Raw genomic sequence first — 21,608 nt, 5'->3', positions numbered from 1 at the left:
GATAGTGTCCTACTGAGACGCATGTATTCTCATGCATTTACCTTGATTTCTCGCTAAGTAGGGCACTGCTGTTGATAATATTGTCGTTTTAGATGTTCTCATAAATTGAGATTTCCCTCTGACGCAAATTGGTATTTAAGCTTAGTGTCTTTTTAGGTCCATGGTTGATCTGCTACTAATAGTTTCCTTTGTTGGGAGATGGCGCATTTTTTTCGAAACAACCCATACCAATTTAACTAGTATTGTAATTTTATTTATTATATTTCTTAAGTGAAATACATCACTAATGCGATCGGCAGGCTTTATTTGTATGGGAGAAATCACTGCGCATTATCTTGATCAATAATGTTTGAACGATTTTCCTTAATAAGGAATCAAGCGTCGCAACAGTTATGACTGTGATGTTTATGCCGGGGTGTTAATAACTCATAAACGCATACATGCAGTATAACACGCAGTATATAATGGAACGCTTCGGATCTTTCTTTGAATGTGAAATAATTCTGCAACTCGCTGTTTCTGTCCAACAAAAAAAAAGAACACAAACATAGTTACTTTGCGAGATCTTCATATAAATATTTATTTCGGTGACGTTTCTCCTAAGCATATGGTAATGGATTTGCAGCCACTTCATTTGCGCATTCGGCCATTTTCTGTTCGGTGCAGGCCTTCGCTGTGCAATAACAATGGAGTCGGGCCGACGAATTGCAGCCCATTTTGTCTCCATAAAAAGAGGCATTAAATTTGAACCTGCATTTGCACAAAGTACACTCGGTCCACTTGTAGCCAGCCTTGAACTTTGTCGGATTACCTGAGATGCCAGGGCCTAAAAAAAAAACGTTTGAAACACTCGTGTATCTAGCTAAACATGTATCTAGCTAAACAAAAAACAAAAAAAAAACAAAAAAAAACAAAACTAAAAATGTATCTAGCTAAACATATAGAACTAGGTTACTTGTACATAACTAAGCCTGTATCGCTTGCACAAGCTTCGCAGGTTTGCCTCTGCAGAGGGGAGGGGGGAGGGTAGTGGGTGGAGGTTTGTCGCAGTTCTATCTACTGCATATTAAGCAAATGTATAGGGTAGGCTTCGACCCTCTCCCCAGGTGACTAAACAAAAGCGGCTGACGCAGCCTCATTATGTTAATAATAATAATAATAATAATAATAATAATAATAATAATAATAATAATAATAATAATAATAAGGGGGAGATGCAGCCCCGCGTGGGAATCCTGTGATCGTTTGGACATTACGCAGTTCACATTGAATGCCGAATATAAAGTTGGGTAAATGCGCAGGAAGCATTACTTCAATAAGAACTGGCAGATTCCACGTACAGTGGGAATCGATGATATGCGATGCACGAATGAGGAAGGTTGATATGTCACTTTCAAATGAGCACAACATTACGAGACGGAGGTAAATTATGCCGTACATAGCTTTCACAATATGATTATCATGTTTGGACGTGTCATTTACTTTCGTCCTCTATTCACGTCACGGGATACCACATTCGGTATATGTGGCGCTAGCCAAACGGTCGCGAACCCATCATGAGCATGGTATGTTGCCATGTTCTTGCATGACACACGTGTCATGGTTATCATGCGTGCACTAGTCCAATACCTTCGTCTTCTAATGATGTCACGTCACGTAACACCGAAATCGGTATATATAAAGCTAGCCAAACAACCGCGAGAGCACCATTAGCGTATCATGTAGTTATGTTCTACATGACGCGCGTGTGATGATTACCATTTTTGGACGTCTCATTCACATTCGCCGTCCATTCGCGTCATCCAATACCAAATTTGGTATATGTGGAGCTAGCGAAACGGCCGCGGGCGCATCATGAGCGTGGAATATAGTCATGTTGTTGCATGACACGCATTTCATGATTTTTGTGTTAGAGTCTGTCGCTTGTGTTCGCCATGCAATCATGTCATACCACATAAGTTTTGCAACATTGCATGTGAACGAAACCCCCGCTAGAGCTTCAGAACCATGACATGTTAATGATGACATTCATGACATACATGTCATGATTTTGATGTTGTGACCAGCCAAATATGTTCCTCATACAGTCATGTCATGACCTAACACTTTTGGTATCAATGCTGTTATCGGAACGGCCAGGAGAGATAGAAGTCGAAGGTGGATAGATAGAGAGATAGATAGATAGATAGATAGATAGATAGATAGATAGATAGATAGATAGATAGATAGATAGATAGATAAATAGATAGATAGATAGATAGATAGATAGATAGATAGATAGATAGATAGATAGATAGATAGATAGATAGATAGATAGATAGATAGATAGATGAATACTTTCGAAGTCGCCGAAGTTTGCTAAGAAATGTTTTCCTTGAAAAAAATAAATTTCTCAAGAAGCACGAAGCACTGAATGCGACAACGACATAGATGCTACAGGAGGTTACTGTTAGCCTTGCTTTGCTTAAGGGTAACACAAAGTAAGCCTAATAAATACCTACTGCAGGATCAAACCCTGCTTAATAACTCTTAATTTTGGAACAGTCCGGAACATCAACTGGGTAAATGAAGAAGAAGTCGCTGTAAAGAAACAGTGCTTCTGCAGCTAGCTATATGATCTACGCGATATCTGTCACTTCAAAGAAAACAGAGCAGTGAGCGGAGCATGAGCAGAGGTGTGAAGCCGCCTAGTACTCTTAGGGTAAAGAAGCGTTTGTGACGCCCTGCAACTATGCACTGTACTGAGCTATGCAGCCTTAATTCCCAATGTGAAATAAAGGTATTATTCTGAATGCAGTCACATGCCACCAGCATGCATTTCGTCTTGCTTGTTTCGCACTCGACTTTCGCTGCGGTTTCAAACAGGCCGAACTGCGCAAGTTCACACAATGATTCACGTTCACACGTTTACGACGTGGTTGTCGCTTGATGGTGCGATTGCAGTCGCAAAGTTAGGCAGATGCGTTTGCTAATGTAGTAAGCGTGGGAAATAGGTACATCAGCCTGTTTGCAAACAAAGTAGTGAAGCAATAAAGTTTGTACCTCAGATTACGTAATGGTCATGTGATCTGATGAAACCATGAAATGGCGTTTTTGCTTGGTGAAAAGTAAAACGCCCCGTGTGAGGCACACAATCCTCGAGCGAAGTACATATCATTCAATCAAATCTGACCATCAAGTCAACTTGATGTCTCATCAGAACATGCGCTTTTGCCGGTGCATCCCTGAGCATTCGCTACAAAGACTGTGAATATTCTTCACGATTGCAATGCTGATCATAAAAGATTAAATATCGTCTATCCGACGATTGAGCCACTTATGATTGATATGTGGGGTTTTGCGTCCTGAAGCCTTCATATGATCATGAGAGGCACTGTACTGGAGGGCTCCGGAAATTTTGACCAGCTGGGCTTCTTTAACGTGCACCTAAATATAAGCACATGGGCCTCGAGCATTTTTGCCTCCATCGAAAATGTGGCCGCCGCGGCTGGGATTGAATCCTGCGACCTGCGGGCGAGCAGCCGAGTGCCTTAGCCGCTAGACCATTGTGGCGTGTTCCACTACAGTACTATCTCATGTGATGTTTTTCTCTTTTCATTGTATTTATTCGAGGGTTACGAGGTGCGTAGGTACATCCACCGCGTTGGTATCATTTGATAGTCACAGGGAACTAAATGTCCACGTTGTACTTTTGCGCTACAATTAGTGAATGTGAACGAAAGAAAAAGAACCACTGCATATCCACGGAGTGAATGATGATGAGTGGGGCAAAGCTTCGGAGGGCTTTATAAGTAAAACCGTGAATCGTTCGTCCATCCGTCTCTTTATTCATCTTTTAGTCAGTATATCTGTCTGCCAGCATCTGCTGAGGGAGTCATTCAACCAGGCGGTCAAGTACCATGACGAGTCAAGAGGGACAGACCCGCTGCTTTAGGAGCTTCACATCTTAAAAAAATGTGACGTTTGTGATCGGAGTACATGAATTATAATATTGGAAATTATAGCAATGTTGGGATATATGAGCATTGTAGGTATTTTTTTATGTTGTGTGGTTGTATTGATATACATACCTCTGTACCCTTCGGGCCCTGACTGAAAGCCACCTGGTGGCGGAACTGAAAAAAATCAGCAAAATGTTTGTTATTGTTACGTTCCGTTAAATAAAACACAAGACCTCTGCAGAATTCGCCGTATTGGCACAGTGTAAGCTGTGTGACTGGATTTTAAGGCGCTCTTTGTAAACTACTGCATATAAGGAAGCGGTTTTATTTTTTGTTTTCCAAACACCATCAGAGATGAGTCTCTTCGGTTCTAAAAGAAACTCATCAAGGGTTATTTATTCAGCATATTTGTACGCATTTCTGCGTTTAGGAAATAAGAATTCTTATTATAAGGTCAGATCATGGCATAAGAGTTTATTGTTGCTTTTTCAATGGCATGTTAGCTATAAAAGCACCCCACTCGCGGGGCTACGAATACAGCAATGACCCCACTGCCACTGCCGAGTGGCTGATGTAGGCTGTAGCGGGTGCGAACGTGTGAAACTCCGCTTTATACAGAGCGCGCAAAAAGCTATGACGGAAGGCTATGAAGTACTTCTGATACACTCTTTTTTACAGATTAGGCGCCTTTGATGCTCGAACCTGTGGCGCAATCTACCTGGCGCAATATGTTTCGTGAGTTGCGTTTCGTAAACGAGGCCGGGCGTGGTGCTACTTCTGATGAACGTAGTCATTATTTCAAGATGAATCACTCGCAAAACGCACGTACCTTGAAAGCAAGATGTGGGGGTTGGCTAATGGTTAGTGTATAATGCTATAAGCTTCAGCGAAAAAAAATGTGCCGCAGATAAAGGAACGAGCAAGAGAACCTATGATGCACATGTACACGTCGTGCCCCAGCCACATCAGTTATACAGGTGGCCTCCCCTTTTCAACGGTGTACTGGGATGTGTTTCTGCAAGCAAGATTAAACCCGAGAGTTCCTTCATGTTCGAGTTGATTGTGGCCTCTCTATGAAATTGAAAAAAAAGAAACGCCAGAGTTTCTGCTCAAGTTGACCACGCAATGGAATGTAGATGGAAGCGCTAACTATTTCTTCTTCGGTGTCATGATAGGCTTTGCGACAAGAATTGTTCAGGACAACACTTCTGTCGGCAAGCTTCGGGCCCCAAGTTTGCCATTAAAAAGAGAAGATGAAGTGCAGAACTACTGCCGTCGGTGCATGACGTCTTAAAATGGGCTCATCAAAGTGAACGTCAGCGCTTATCCCCGCTGTTTCTCTGCGCGCTGTGCACTTTTTTTTAGGTAGGACACTTACAGGACAGCCACTGATTACACAAGCAGCACTGCGTCATCTGCGGTGTCATATGGGGATGTTCGCGACTACGCAACGCAGTATTTTACTGCTCAGAAGAGAGAACACGGACGCTGCTGTTGACACTGCCATTGCTCAAGATGGCAACGAATTGTCGCATTTGTGAACTTCAGCGTTGGAAAAATTTGAGACATTTAATGATTATGTCAAAGAAATCGTCTTACACTTAGTGCAAGTTTTGCATTGTTAATAGGCTTTTAAGGTAGCTGTCTGTATATGTCCCTCATCTATCGCAGCGTCACTGAAGAAGCTAGTACTGATGCTGGTATTGAATTGTATTTAAGCCCTTTGTGACTATTTGTCAGGGTGAAAGGTCCCGCCTACTGTACAAATGAAACGAAACGACCCATTAGGTGTTGTTGCTCTACTCTTACACAATCTATGCAGCAACTTAGCAGCGCACATTGATGACATTGATGGCGCTTTTGTAGCGCGTGAGCAGCTTTGAAACATCTACCTATTCTGCAACTCATAGCACAAGGTTTTGTGCACTGCGGACACTCTCCGACAGTGATGCGTAAAATGAGCACTGGTATAAATGAAACTATCCTGCTCGGGGAATGTTTCTGCGAAAAAAAAAAGCTTAGGCTGAATGAATATGTCTTCACAAAAGAGTGACACGGCAATCAGATGGACCATATGCTAACTGTGAATCTCGATCAAGTGACACTGCTTTGCTTCGGAAACTCGGGCAATCGATGCTTCTTCGCATCCTAGCCCCGTGCAAAAGCGAGCTTCCTAATAGAACAAGATTTACCTACAGGAAAAAATTGCGTTTGAACATAAAATCCGTCGTACCTAAATACGGTGACAATTGTTGCCAGGCCTCCTCTGAAAGAATGATGCTTCGTGAAAGTACCACAACCAATGTGAAATCGATTCCAGTGTCTTCTCAAATGTATACACCAACAGCTCTAGAATCCGTTTAATTTAGGGACATTAGTGCGTTGTGCTAACAACCTCCGTGCCGCAGAAAGCTTCGGAGGAGGTATAGACGTGTTATAACATGGCGTGTCATCGCTGCTGTGGCGAAAACAAAAAAAGCGATAACAAAGCCCCGCATATACACGAAAAGTACGCAACATGTTTTTGGCTGAAATATCTCTCCTAGAAAACCTGCTATACTTCGTCTGCGGTGTAGTTTGACAGCTGCATAGTAGCGCACTAGACGTAACAAAAATATTTGCGTCATCATACAGAGAAACTGGTTATATTTTCCACTTAAAGCAATGCCACAATTGAGAAGCTTATTGTGTGATTCGAAAGAAAACAGCAGCCGAAGCGAAGGAACAACGAGTTTTTGATTTCGCGGTATCAGAGCGACATTGTCAAGTAAGCGCTGAACGTACGCGAAAAAAAAAACAACTGCAATAAATTCGAATAAGTCGGTGTATATTTATTGCGATGGGAATTTCATAAAGACATTTATTCCAGAGAAAATCAGAGTCATCAAAGTTGCCTCATTCTACTAAGATCGTGCATAGTGGTGTCAAGCTGTTTCCCGAGTCTATAGTGCTGTGCCTGTTTTACCGAAGTACTAAAGTGGTAAAAAGTGTGGTTTTCAGTCTCTTTTCATTTTCCTGCGCCTACGCACACTGTGCGTGCTTAGTGAAAATTTCGGAGCTGCAATTGTGCAGAACTGGAGCAGGAATCGTTAGGGCTCTCGATGCCCTTTCTCTATGCTGGCTTTGAGGGTCATGGAAGGTGCGCTCTTGAGAAAACGTTTTCGCTTGCGTTTGCGTTGTTGTAACCAGACGAAGCGACGCAAGCGCAAAGCACACCGAGCACTGTGAACGTACAACAATTTAGATATCATAGAGGAATCTTGGTATGGCTCGCAGCGCTTCTTTTGAAACTATTATTGTAAATTTGCCATGGTAATGAACGTTCCCGCAACCACCACTGATTATGTGATTCCTACTTACTCATCAGCATTGGTTAACTGAATCCGAATTTGAGTCATGCGCTCCTGTAGGCATCAACTCTTATCTAATATCGAAAACCTTTACGGTGGTCTAGCGGTTATGGTGCTCAATTGCTAACCCACAGGTCACGAGAATGCATACCGACTGTGGCTTTTCCGCCACAGTCGGTATGCCCATTTCCGCCCATTTTCAATAGAGGCGGAAATTCACGAGATAAGCGTACTTGGTTTAGCTTCACGTTAAAGAACCCCAGGTGGCCGAAATTTTCGGAGCCTTCTACTATGGCACTTGTCGTAAGCGTGTAGTTGCTTACAGGGTGGCTTACAGGGTGCCTTACAGGGTGTACGTGACGCACACTTAGCAACAACTATCGCGGCACAACGACCACCAATTGTTAGCGTGTTCCTTGCCATCGTCACCCAACTCGACCGAACTTTAGAGCATGCCCCTGTTTTCCAAGTCAGCCGTCCATTGCAGCCAGAACATCAACGTCTCGAGCGCCTCTCTTGCCTGTGCAGCAGATGGGTATTATGATCGACAGATCTTCTTTACCAATCGATCCGACTCAGTCGCCAGTCCTGTGTAGCGTTTACTCGTTATCATTGGAAGAACAAGACAGTCATTACTCCGCGATCACCTCTAGAAATGGCGCACCTGCTTATAGCCCCGGAACCGACCTAAGCAGTTGTCACCAGGCTAGCCATTTTGCATCCAAGTGTCCTCGTTCCAAATGCAAAGCTCAAAACCAGCAAACGAGTCTTCTTTCCATGGCCTGCTTTGAAGCTTCAGAGCTGCTCAAAGAACTATTGGTGCAGTGCGTCATTATTCCAGCCAAAATTGAAATCATAAGCCCTGTTGATGCATTTCTATGCAGATAGTGGCTCGAAACACAATTCTCTCGCTGAGTGTTGTTGGAACTGCGAACCTATTACCATGGCCTAAACCTCCTATATATGTTGATGGTGGTGCCACCATGCCAGTTGGTACGTTATGTACTTGCATCACTGTGGAGCCTATTTCTCCAGTGCTTGAAGTTCTAGTTCTGGCTAGAAACTTCTTGCCTTTGACCCAGGGAGAGGACTGGTTTGAAGCTGCTCACGCTGAGCTTGTTATTAGGCCACCTCATCCGACCAAAATTTTCCATCCCAGCACAGGTGTTTTAATGCAATGCCTGGAGAATTCATTGCCAAGAATGTCTAATGCTTTGTGGTGTCCATTAGCTCAAAACCTTTTTTACACAGGCAGCGTCTTCCACAGCATGTTAGCCGTTTTTGCCGTTGCCAAACAGTCCCCAGACCACATGGTTATTCCTTGAACCATATGAAGGGTTACATAACGTGATGCCGCATGAACTAAATGCAGTGTAACTTTGCTCGAATGATACCCCGTTGAAATTGCACCATCATGTAGGCATTTTGGACACTGATTACAATGACTTAAGGCTTTAAAAAGGTACTGACACTCCACTCATGTTTTGTCAAGTAGATCGCCATACACATATCGCCTGCATAGATACAGCAAAGACGACAACCATTTAGTGTCAAGCGCTTCATGCTATGGACTCAAGCATCAAGATGGGACAGTTGAACCCAGAACGCATCTGGCTGAAGGCAGACAGTTAGCCAGCCACTGCAAGCCATTGAATTGAAAACGGAGAAACAAAAGGAAGCCGATAGAAGCATGCACTCAGCCTTACTAAAACGTGTCCGTCCTTTGGATCAGCACCGACGGCTTGTCAGCTGTAAGGTTGAGGCTCTCAGGGATGAGGGACCAGCAAGTGGTGGGCCCAAAGGCAAAAAAGTAACCACAAAAGCAGCTGCTATGCCAATCCTGAATAAGTGACACAAGCCGAGTCAGGGAAGCCTAGCTGCTGCGAGCTACGCGAAAGCGGAAAAGACATCACAGAAGTCAACTGTTCTCCACCGTGTCAGCTATGTGAAAGGGGCTCAGGAGAAGCGGAAATGTCACTGGACTTTGGGCAAGAAAGAAGAGATAAAGTTCAGAGATTGCCATATTTTTCATGAGAACATCGTTGAAATAGTGCGAGAAGAGGCGGGAGACCAGCGCAAGATGTGGGATACACGCACTGAGCAAGTGGAACAACGTCAAATAGATCACCAGCAGAAACGTCGGGACAACAATAAGGCACGAAGAAAGACGAAGCGCCAGACAAAGATGAAGAGTTTTAAGAAGGACCCCATCGTTCCAAGATTCTGGGTAGATATTGGTGTTGTGGTTGCTGCTAGACTACGAGACATGAAAAAAAAACGGACTAGGGTGTGAACTCAAAAGCCCATCAACCTTTACAATAAAAGAGGGGTCGGATGTGAGACCTCACGTAATCTTGTATCCTTGTGCTCTAAGTTGAGGTAGTCGAGACGCGGTTTCGTAGTTTTGTTCTTAAGTGCACGTGTAACAACACTGTATTGATGCCTTTGCTCCTGCTTAATAAAGTCGTTTTCGCCGTATAATCGCCTCGTATACGTCTTCAAGGCCTCACAAATAAATGATAGCTGTGTATTTGTCAAACAGCCGAGTTGTGAAAAGGCACTTACCAAAATTCAAAGCTGTGTAAACTGCATCCAGGCCAAGCATTGTTGACTTCCGCCCCCCACTTCCAACAACTAAAATAGCAATAAAAACGTTACATCCTGGTTAAATAGCTCCATAATAGTGTGTAACTTGAAGAGTTGGAGGGAAAAAACACCTTTAATTTGCTAGCAGTGTAAACATTCAGTGTAGCGCAAACAATACAAAGTAGTAGACAGTGATAGCTGAGTGAGCCAGTGGGCCCAGTGTCTGAGTGGAGGGCCCAGAGGATTGCAACATAAAAGAAACAATAATACCCGATTGAATGTACTGCTTGTTAAATCAGAGCGCATCGTTACGGCACCTGTTGAACACAGTTGAAGTTACTGTCGATCGAGCAGAAGCTCTGGTTGGATAAGTCTTGTCCACCGCGCACCCTCCGCTTCGAAGACCAAATAAGCGGATGAGCAGCTTGCTCACTGTGCCACGCATGCGAAGTTAGCACATGCGCTCGTTCGCTTGGCCCACTGGCCCTCTGAGCCACTCAGATATCTTTCTATATTACCACAACGGAAGACATGACTACACGCGTGCTTCTGGCTCAAGGTCTGCGAGCTGTGTGCTCAATTCAGATTAGCGGGGCTTCCGTGACCACACCAGATGGCTTTCTGTTTCCAGCCGACTGTTCAAATTCACAAGGGGCACAGATATGTCGATACACTTTCATTTTGACGCGTTTTTACATGGCATAGCTACTTTTCTCGTACTTTGTAATCGACGGAAAACCACTGTACCTAATCCGCAGGAACATCGTGGCTAGGCACCTTTGTTGGTATATTCTGCGATAAAGCCCGTAATTATTTTATATTGCTCATTTGGAGTCACGTATAACTTTTGGAACCACGTGGTCTGTATAACTAAATGACTTAATAAACCCACCTAATTATGGCTTGCGTTTCAATCGCTACTTTGTGAACTAAAGCGAATGATGCACAATTCGTAGCATAGATATTGACACGTGCGGTTCTTTTGGTTTACGAAGGAAGACGCTATCACTTTCTGTTAAGCGCAACGCAGGCCGCGTTTATCTTGTATGCCACTCTGGAACGCGTTACGACGCGTGTATAAAAAACTGACACGTGCGGTTCTTTTCGTTTGCGAAGGAAGACGCTATCACTTTCTGTTAAGCGCAACGCAGGCCGCGTTTATCTTGTATGCCACTTTGGAACGCGTTACGACGCGTGTATAAAAAGCCGGCGCAGTGCGCCACTGGGGCTCTTTTTTTTTTCCGTCGGCCGACGACTGTTCACGCCGCTGTTGCTGTGAGTTGTGTTTGGCCCTGTTTTGCTGGGCACAAGTTCGCCCAATAAACAGTTCGCCTGACACCGCCCTGACTCCTGCGTGCTTCCTCTCAAGTGCTGCGTGTATCACAACCTCGTGACATCTGGTGGAGGTGCTTCTCTGTCCATGTACCGTACGCCCCCGTCCAGCCGTGAGCCAAGCCCAAGCCGCCAAGAGGACGACGCCGACCCGGTCGTTCGAGTGAGCCGAAGACAACAAGGACTACCGCCCGAATACCTGCCGCTCCCCGACAAGGACAAGAAAACAAAGGCTGCTACGAAGCCGGCATCCACGATGACGGAAGCAAGGTCTTCGGCAACCGTGGTCGTCAACCAGCCCAAAGAGCCGCCTACCTTCCGCGGATCGACCTACGAAGACCCGGAAAGCTGGCTTGACATTTACGACCGCGTCGCAGCCCTCAATAAGTGGGACCCGGACGACAAGCTGCGTCATGTGTATTTTTACCTGGAAGACGCTGCAAGGACTTGGTTCGAGAACCGCGAGTCAACGCTTCGAACCTGGGACGACTTCCGCGTTGCTTTCTTGCGCACCTTTGCAAGCGTCGTGCGGAAGGAAAGAGCCGCATCACTGCTTGAAACTCGGGTGCAGCTCCCCAACGAAAACGTAGCGATCTTCACGGAGGAGATGACGCGACTTTTCCGCCACGCCGACGCCGACATGTCTGAGGACAAGAAGGTTTGCCTGCTTATGCGAGGAGTGAAGCAGGAGCTCTTCGCCGGACTGATCAGAACCTCGCCAAAGACGGTACAAGAGTTCCTCTCCGAGGCTACCACCATCGAGAAGACTCTTGAAATGCGGACCAGCCAATACGATCGGCGCATGTCGCCAGACGTCGCAGAAGTCCGAGGACTCTGCCCCGACGACCTGCGCGAGACCATACGCGCTATTGTTCGTGAAGAACTGCGCCGCATGTTGCCATCGTCTCAGCCCCAAGTCGCCTCTCTCGAAGACGTAGTCCGCGAGGAACTACAGCGCTCACTGAGCGTTCCTGAACGGCCACAGCCCCAACCGGAGGCGATGACCTACGCCGCTACTGCACGACGACCTGTCGCCGCTCCTCGCCAACACCAGGACCCAACGTCTCCGCAGTTTCGTCGCCAGCCACCGCCGCCACCCCCGACGCCTTTCCGCTCGCCAGTAATCCAGCGCTCGCCGAGGAAAACTGACGTTTGGCGCACCCCGAACCACCGCCCACTATGCTACCACTGCGGCGAAGCCGGGCACACCTACCGCTACTGCCAGTACCGTGAGATGGGACTGCGTGGCTTCGACGTGAACGCGCCGCGTCCGCGCCCAGGTGAGCGACCTCGCGACATCGCCGACTACATCGCCGGATCGCAGTGGCAACAACGACGACCATCCCGTTCACCTTCGCCTGGCCGCTACGTCTCCCCGGATCGCCGCCAGTACACCGGCCCTAACCGGGGCCGATCCCCAAGCCCCTACCCGGGAAACTAAAGGCAGCAACCGATGGAGGTGCGGTTGCTGCACGACGCAATGCCGAAGATCCTCCTCCGCCGCCGCCGCCGCTGCCGATGATGACGACCACGACGCACGAACTTTCCCGACGTAGTCGCAGTACGCCGCCTGAGCAGAGTCTTTACGACAAAGCCTCGCCGCCGACGCGACATAGCAGCACCGGACCAAGCCGACGCAGCCGTGATCCGACGCCCCGACCTAACCGGAACGCCAGACGACGAACCACCGACCTCGACGTGATCATCGACGGCCACAGCGTCACCGCCCTAGTCGATACCGGCGCCGACTACTCTATCATCAGTGGTCTCTTCGCCGCTAAGCTCAAGAAGGTAAAGACTGCATGGGAAGGACCGGATATCCGAACAGCAGGGGGCCACCTTATAACACCGACTGGAACCTGCACGGCAAGAGTCACGATTCACAGCCAGACGTATTCTGTGAATTTTGTGGTCCTGCAGCAATGCTCGCGAGACGTCATTTTAGGCATGGATTTCCTGGACCAGCAAGGCGCAGTAATCGACCTAAGATCCAGGTCAATCACGCTGTCCACGGATAATGCAACGGCGTCAGACTGCAACGTCGCTCACAATGCCTTGAATGTGACAGAAGAGCAGGTAACCATCCCGCCACTGTCGAGCGTCATCATTTCCGTCGGCACTAAAGCGCCTACCAACTTACAAGGTGTCATCGAAGGCGACCAGCACCTGCTCCTAAACCGTCAGATGTGCGTCGCAAGAGGCATAGCCAAGCTTCATAACGGCGAAGCCAAGGTAATGGTGACGAACTTCAGCAACGAATATAGGCACTTAAATAGGGGCACGACGGTAGCACATCTAAGCGAATTTGTGAGAGCGAGCAATGCCTTCGCCCTCACTGATTCTCAGGGAGCCGCAACGTCGACAGCAGTGTCCGCGCCTGCCTTCGACGTCAATCAAAGCCTTTCCAGGCAGCAACAAAAGGAGCTCAAAGCCTTACTCCACCAATACAAGGACTGCTTCTCGTCGTCGTCGAGGCTTCGTCAGACCCCTCTCGCGAAACATCGCGTCATAACCGACGAATATGCCCGTCCGCTCTGTCAGAGCCCCTACCGAGTTTCTGCACGGGAACGCGAGGCCATCAAGCAACAAGTCGACGAAATGCTGCGTGACGACATCATTCAGCCGTCTACGAGTCCGTGGGCATCACCCGTGGTGTTGGTGAAGAAGAAGGACGGAACCCTACGTTTTTGCGTCGATTATCGTCGCCTGAACAACATTACGAAGAAAGACGTGTATCCCCTCCCACGGATAGACGATGCTCTGGACAGACTCTACAACGCCAAGTATTTTTCGTCGATGGATCTCAAAACCGGCTACTGGCAAATCGAAGTAGACGAGAGAGACCGAGAGAAGACTGCCTTCATAACACCAGACGGCCTATTCGAGTTTAAGGTCATGCCCTTTGGTCTTTGCTCGGCGCCTGCGACGTTCCAACGGGTTATGGACACAGTACTCGCAGGCTTGAAGTGGCAGACTTGCCTCGTCTACTTGGACGACGTAGTCGTAATTTCTTCCAACTTCGACGAGCACCTCCGGCGCCTTGAAGCTGTTCTTCGGGTAATCAAAGCCTCGGGACTTACCCTGAAGCCAGAAAAGTGCCGCTTCGCCTACGAGGAACTATTGTTCCTTGGCCACGTTATCAGCAAGTCGGGAGTGCTCCCTGATCCACAGAAAACAGCTGCGATCGCCGACTTTCCTGCACCCACCGACAAGAAAGCAGTACGCCGATTTCTTGGCCTCTGCGCTTATTACAGGCGCTTCGTGAAGAACTTTTCGCGGATCGCCGAGCCACTGACGTACCTCACGAAGGCCGACGTCGACTTCAAATGGGAAACGCCGCAAGTCGAGGCATTTCAAGAATTAAAGCGACGCCTGCAAACGCCGCCAATACTGGCGCACTTCGACGAAGAAGCTGACACCGAAATTCACACGGACGCAAGCAGCACAGGGCTCGGCGCCGTGATCGTGCAGAGGACCGACGGACTTGAAAGGGTCATCAGTTACGCTAGCCGGTCACTTTCGAAGGCAGAAGCCAATTATTCCACGGCAGAAAAGGAATGCCTTGCCATCATCTGGGCTACATCAAAGTTCCGCCCCTACCTGTACGGCAGGCCTTTCAAAGTCGTGAGTGACCACCACGCCTTGTGTTGGCTAGCTAACTTGAAGGATCCATCAGGGCGCCTCGCACGGTGGAGTCTCAGACTACAAGAATTTGACATCACCGTCGTCTAGAAGAGCGGACGAAAGCACTCCGACGCCGACTGCTTGTCTCGCGCCCCTGTCGATCCGCCACCCCAGGATGACCAGGACGACGACTCTTTCCTGGGACCCATAAGTACCGACGACTACGCGGAACGCCAACGAGCTGACCCGGAGCTCAAGATCCTCATGGACTACCTGCAAGGCAAGACCGCCGACGTGCCGAAAGTATTCCGCCGAGGACTGGCTTCGTTTTTCCTGCGAAACAACGTCCTCCTGAAGAAAAACTTCTCGCCGCTCCGCGCCGACCACCTCCTCGTGGTACCTTCAGCGTTACGTCCAGAGGTTCTGGAAGCATTACACGACGACCCGACAGCCGGACATCTTGGTGTTTCCCGCACACTGTCACGAATACAAGAGAAGTACTATTGGCCTCGCCTCGCTGCCGACGTCGCCCACTACGTAAAACATGCAGAGACTGTCAGCGACGCAAGACGCCGACAACTAGGCCAGCCGGACTTCTGCAACCCGTCGAACCACCTCAACGGCCATTCCAACAAATCGGCATGGACTTACTGGGGCCGTTCCCGACGTCAACTTCTGGCAACAAATGGATTGTCGTAGCGACTGACTACCTCACCCGCTATGCCGAAACAAGGGCCTTGCCCAAGGGCACTGCCGCCGAGGTCACCATGTTCTTCATTGAGAACATCGTCCTCCGCCACGGAGCCCCCGAGGTCCTCATCACCGACAGAGGTACGGCCTTTACGGCTGACCTAACGCAAGCGATCTTGAGGTACAGTCAGACAAGCCACCGCCGAACCACCGCGTACCACCCACAGACGGATGGCCTCACCGAGCGTCTAAATAAGACCATCGCCGACATGCTGGCCATGTACGTGGACGTCGAGCACAAGACGTGGGACGCCATACTCCCGTATGTAACCTTCGCGTACAACACGGCCGTGCAGGAAACGACGCAGTTTGCTCCATACAAGCTCGTCTACGGACGGAGCCCAACAACGACGCTTGACGCCATGCTACCGGTCGGCACCGACGAAGAAGACCTCGACGTCGCCAGCTACCTGGATCGCGCTGAAGAAGCTCGACAGCTAGCCCGCCTGCGTATCAAGAGCCAACAGACGGTCGACAGGCGCCACTACAACCTTCGACGACACCACACCGAATACCAACCAGGTGACCTTGTCTGGGTCTGGACGCCGATACGACGACGGGGATTGTCTGAGAAGCTCCTGCGACGCTACTTTGGACCCTACAAGGTAGTCCGACGTCGTGGTGAACTGGACTATGAGGTCGTGCCCGATGGCTTAACGTCCTCCCAACGACGCCGTGCACGACCCGAAGTCGTACACGTGGTGCGACTTAAACCTTATTACGCGCGCTGATTAGCTGTGACGCATTGTTAATGTAATTTATTGCATGTACTCTCTCTTATGTTCTGTCTTTAGCATCGGGACGATGCTTTTTCAGAGGGGGGTAGTGACACGTGCGGTTCTTTTGGTTTACGAAGGAAGACGCTATCACTTTCTGTTAAGCGCAACGCAGGCCGCGTTTATCTTGTATGCCACTCTGGAACGCGTTACGACGCGTGTATAAAAAACTGACACGTGCGGTTCTTTTCGTTTGCGAAGGAAGACGCTATCACTTTCTGTTAAGCGCAACGCAGGCCGCGTTTATCTTGTATGCCACTTTGGAACGCGTTACGACGCGTGTATAAAAAGCCGGCGCAGTGCGCCACTGGGGCTCTTTTTTTTTTCCGTCGGCCGACGACTGTTCACGCCGCTGTTGCTGTGAGTTGTGTTTGGCCCTGTTTTGCTGGGCACAAGTTCGCCCAATAAACAGTTCGCCTGACACCGCCCTGACTCCTGCGTGCTTCCTCTCAAGTGCTGCGTGTATCACAACCTCGTGACAATATAAGGATTACCTCTAAGGGAATCAATGGTTTTCTAACACAGCGCATTGTAGTTTCCACGTATACTGACTGAGTTTACATGGTACCAGTCGTGTTAGTTGGTGGAAACGGGGCATGAATACACGGAACATTTTTTCCGACAATGTATATTAGACAAATGACTGCACTTATTTAGCGAATTATATATTTTAATAATTTTAAAAGAGTTTTATTTTTTCGTAAGTATGAAAAGTTTTTGTTTATTTTCGCCTCTAATTTATTGCAGCTTAGGGAAGGCGTAGAATTCACGACTGTGATCCAGAAAACAGGAAGAGAATGTCTAATCTGAATGTACATATTGATTCATTATATTGTTACAGAAACAAATGTACTTACGGATACGGACGATCGATTTCCGTGGTCTCAGAAACGTCAACACTTTCAGTGCTTTGGGTAGTTTTGCGAGGAGCCTGGCTAAATGAAATTGCATGAATAATAGTTATACAAAATTTGCTCGGCAATGTCTATGCATTGATGACTTTCCGCCATCAATCTAAAATACCACCAATGAACATGAAAGGCTTCTCAGTACTAAACCTTCTCATAAAACGATTGTACATTAGCATGAAATATCACTACAGAAGTTGAGTTTAAGGTGAAACAATATAAAATTAGATTTTCTCTTTGTCATACTTCAATAAATCTTTCCTGTGTTTGATTATTTGATATAATTAGAAAAAAGTAAACATGACTAAAGAAGACAGAGCCAATTCAAAAAATCTGAAACCATTGACTCCCCAGTAACTGAAGAAAATACAATGTGCAGTGCTAGCATAGAAGTGCTTTTCTTTTTAGTGATTACACCACAAAGACTTAAAATTCCGAATTTTAGGACTAAAAACTTGCACTGTGTACTCTTCGGTGAAGATATCACATGGGTAACTGGTCAGACAGGTTTTCGTCACGAGAATTGCGTCTTTTTTCACCATGAAGAGGTGACACTGTAAGCAGTACGGCGATACGCGAAAAGTGGCATGCTGGTAGATCATCGGATTGCTCCCTTTTTGTTGACGCAGTATTTGTCGTCAAAAGGGTCCACGGATCGAGTTATTCGTTGAGCTACTGGTCGATCGGAACGCCAAAATCCAATAAATGTCTTTAAAATCCGTCTATCTATTCTTTTATAGCATTTACATACTGCAGCCTCAAAAAGGCTATTGAAAGAATGTTAAAAGAATAAAAACAACAACAAAAATTAGCCTTCATGAACAAGCTTCCGGAAATTTTTGAAGGAAGTGGTAGTAAATGAACATTTCCGGTCAGAAAATTTATTGTTTCTGTAGTTGAAGGATAAAAGCTACAAATCAACATGTCCGTAAGGGTAAAAAGTTTAAATTTTAAAGGCGTGGTCTCTTCTCGAAGACAGAGGTCTGGAAAACTTGAGATATGATTCTAGAGTACCAAAGCGTGGAGAATACATTAAAGTTTGCGGAAATTTGAGGCAATAAGTATGCTGACGCTTTAAAAGTTCAGTGAAACCTAGCTGAGGAAGCATATGCGTTGGAGAAACAAAAATATCTGTCCGATCTTTTCCATACAAAGCGCGCAGCTCTTTATTGAACGGATCCTAGTATCTCACTATAACATTTCACACAGGGGCTCCAAACCACGCAACCATATTCGACTAGAGGACGAATGAGAGTTTTGCAGATAACCAGTTTGCTTTTTTCGGGTGCGAGACGAAGTATACGATATAAATAACTTCAACTCTTAAGGACTTTGTTGCGTGTGAGATCCATATGTTTGCACCAGGATAACTTATGTGTCACAAAAATGAAAATGTACTTAAATTCGGATACCCCATCTAAATTGGCATTGTTAAAACCGTACTTATTCTGGGTTCCGTGAAAGAATCTATCTATCTATCTATCTATCTATCTATCTATCTATCTATCTATCTATCTATCTATCTATCTATCTATCTATCTATCTATCTATCTATCTATCTATCTATCTATCTATCTATCTATCTATCTATCTATCTATCTATCTATCTATCTATCTATCTATCTATCTATCTATCTATCTCTCTGTGTAAATGGCTGTCTATCCACCGAGCTGGTTCTCGCTGTTATTTCACGTATTTGAAAATAGCAAGTTTCACAGGGCCTGACATTTATGTCGGGTGACTACAGTCCCGAGTCAGAACACAAAAGTGGCTTTACACTTCAAATTTAAAACACACCTAAAATACTTCATACGCCTCATATACACGTAATATACTTAAAAACTGTAAGTGCTTTCACAACTTTCCTTAACATAACCTTTGTCGCAATTGGCTTGACATGACCTGAGCGTATGACCAACAAATCTGACGGCACACATCACGCAGGTCGTGTACTGCATCACCTTCATGACAAGGCGCCATCGTGACGTTTTGACAGTTCTTCGATTACCAGTCTTCATAAGAGAATGTCCATCAAAATTAACGGGCCTGAAGAGCATTCAACACGTCAATAATAACTTAAAGCAACATAACATAGTCGCGATTTCACCAAAGTCATTTCATCAGCATAGAATGTACGAGTATGGGCATGGATGCTTGGGAAACATTTGACAATAAATCACATTTATTGACTTGAATAAAACGAGTCTGATAGCTCGTCTCTAGCGAAACATTTTTGCATATGCAGCCCCGCATATTTCATTACATGACTTTTGTGAAAGTTCAACAATATGCACTTTATGACTGTTCATTGGCAGATTCGATTTACATCCCTTCCGACAAGTAAGCAGTTTGAAATATTTTATCTATAAAGATACATAGTAGCCTTCGAAGCTTCCTAAAGAGTAAGAGCTGTAGTAGCAGTGCTGAATAGGAAAAAAAATTGCGTACATTTAGAAGAAACGTATTATTATACAAACGGGCAGACGATACTGTTGTTTCAGCCGTACAAATGCCATGTACGAAGAGTGTAGTCGGATATGTAACTGCCCCCATCAGGGTACTTACACGGCTGATTATAGTTTTCATAAAAACCTATGAACACCTGTATTACAGTTTGAAATTAACATTATAGCAAATAAATGTAGTATTATAACAAATTAAGGTTCCAAATTTATGTACACTCAATGTTTTGCTAATTCTTGCAAGAATGATCATAACAAGAAGGCACAATTATTTTATCACACACGTGCGATACTTGGTGGCGGTTGAATAAGCTGACACTGCATTCTTTTCAACTCATTCGCAAGAGGGAATTACGCCAGACAAACTTTCAAGATTGCCTTTACAGTCAGAAACAAAGACAGCAACAAAGAGCACAGTAAGAGACGGTGTTCAAGCGATATTTATTGATTGACAAGAGTACACATACTCGCAATGCCTAATGCAGCGACCTGGGGCAAATGTGCTAAGCAGCTCTTCATATTTTTGCAGGAGTGCGATACGCGTTACTCTACGCATGGTGAGCAGCCTTATAGCTGCTCAATACAATAGGCCTAACTTGCTGTGGTTCATAAAATGCACCAGGTGCACCACCTGTTTGAACTGTAGTCTGCGGTTTAAGTTTGATAAGTAAGGCTTGGATAAATTTCTTTTTGTCTGGTCATGCTAAAAATAGGCGTCGGGTTTTAAAAAATGTCGACATTTATTAGGAAATTTGACATGAAATTTATTTCTTTTTATATCTTCGAGAGGCTAATGTGTGTAAAAATTATAATACTCTAGGCCTAGTCGGAAAGTTCTGTCGAACACAAATGCGACATTATTTTTTAATTGTGACCACTGAATGCCCGTTCACTCCTTGAAATGTGCTGGGATTTTCGCTAAGTTCACCTAGAGTTTAGGTAGCCACTGTCTTAAAGACACCCATTTGTCCCATTTCTGCCCCTATAAATGAAAGGCTGGTCTTGTATAATCTCCTAGTTTTATTATTGATACGGGATAAAGATATATTGAAGAATAACATTGTCAATAGTTAATAATGAAGTAATAGTAATGTTCCTTACCACAAAAAAGCTCGTGAAAAATGATTTGGAAAGGGGAATCCTCTGCTAAATTTGCCATCAAAACAAAAGTATGACTACGTGCAGCCTATTCGCCATAATTTCTTTCGTACACCTGGTTAACTGGGTATTGTCTGGCTTCCGCGCTTTGTCATTGAAATACATGCGCTTAGCTGGAATTCCATGCAACACGGCTGAGACATCAATTCTGAACATTTTCTATAGTGCTATGCACACACAAGCGAAGTAACACGTCCCGAATACAACATGGTCATGCAAGGACAAAAAACATCTGTCAAGGGGTACTCACCAAGAGCATGACCGATCCCTGCTTCTATAGCAATAGGTACAATAGCCAAGAGTATCAAGGATACTACAGCTACTCTCATTTCGCTAGTTTTCCAGGCAGAAATAAAATATATAACGGCACTTACTATATATGTACAAGATCAAAGCAGGATGCAATAAGCTGAGATTGCAAGCATTAGTGAATTAATGATCAGGGGTTCTGCATCGCTGTACGGTATACAACAGTTGTGCTGCCTATTTGTAGAACATCTGGATTATTGTTGATGATCTTAAACATGTTCAAGAGTAATACGGCGCTGCGAGACAATAGAGTGATTATTCACGTAAACTGAAACGAAATAGAAAGCCATTCGCAAGAAAAAAAAACATTCATAGGATGTTTGTTTAACGTCGGATTCTCAAAAAAAAAAACAGACGAATAGTATAAGGGAGTGGTGAGTGCATACGTTGTTGATGACAACCTTTTTGTCT

The 21,608-nt window shown here is 45.8% G+C and overlaps 1 protein-coding gene across 3 annotated transcripts; it reads right to left on the bottom strand.

The window, feature by feature from the left end:
• Window positions 1-551: 551 nt before the first annotated feature.
• Window positions 552-21,375, bottom strand: LOC119182148 (uncharacterized). 3 transcript variants are annotated; one of them, XM_075886904.1, is made up of 5 exons: window positions 21,139-21,375; window positions 17,217-17,294; window positions 9,857-9,925; window positions 4,071-4,115; window positions 552-826 (listed from the first exon to the last, which is right to left on the bottom strand). In XM_075886904.1, exons 1-5 carry the CDS (start codon window positions 21,215-21,217, stop codon window positions 600-602), a joined length of 498 nt encoding a protein of 165 aa, XP_075743019.1. In that variant the 5' UTR covers window positions 21,218-21,375; the 3' UTR covers window positions 552-599. The 3 variants fall into 3 exon arrangements, with proteins under 3 accessions (XP_075743019.1, XP_075743021.1, XP_075743020.1); XM_075886906.1 differs by having other exon boundaries at window positions 17,217-17,290; XM_075886905.1 differs by lacking the exon at window positions 9,857-9,925.
• Between the last annotated feature and the right edge of the window lie 233 nt (window positions 21,376-21,608).

The sequence above is a fragment of the Rhipicephalus microplus genome, chromosome 2 (assembly GCF_043290135.1).
Source record: "Rhipicephalus microplus isolate Deutch F79 chromosome 2, USDA_Rmic, whole genome shotgun sequence".
NCBI classification, from domain to species: Eukaryota; Metazoa; Arthropoda; class Arachnida; order Ixodida; family Ixodidae; genus Rhipicephalus; species Rhipicephalus microplus.
Note: the sequence above shows the minus strand (reverse complement) of the source record. Positions and strands in the feature narration are given on the sequence as shown.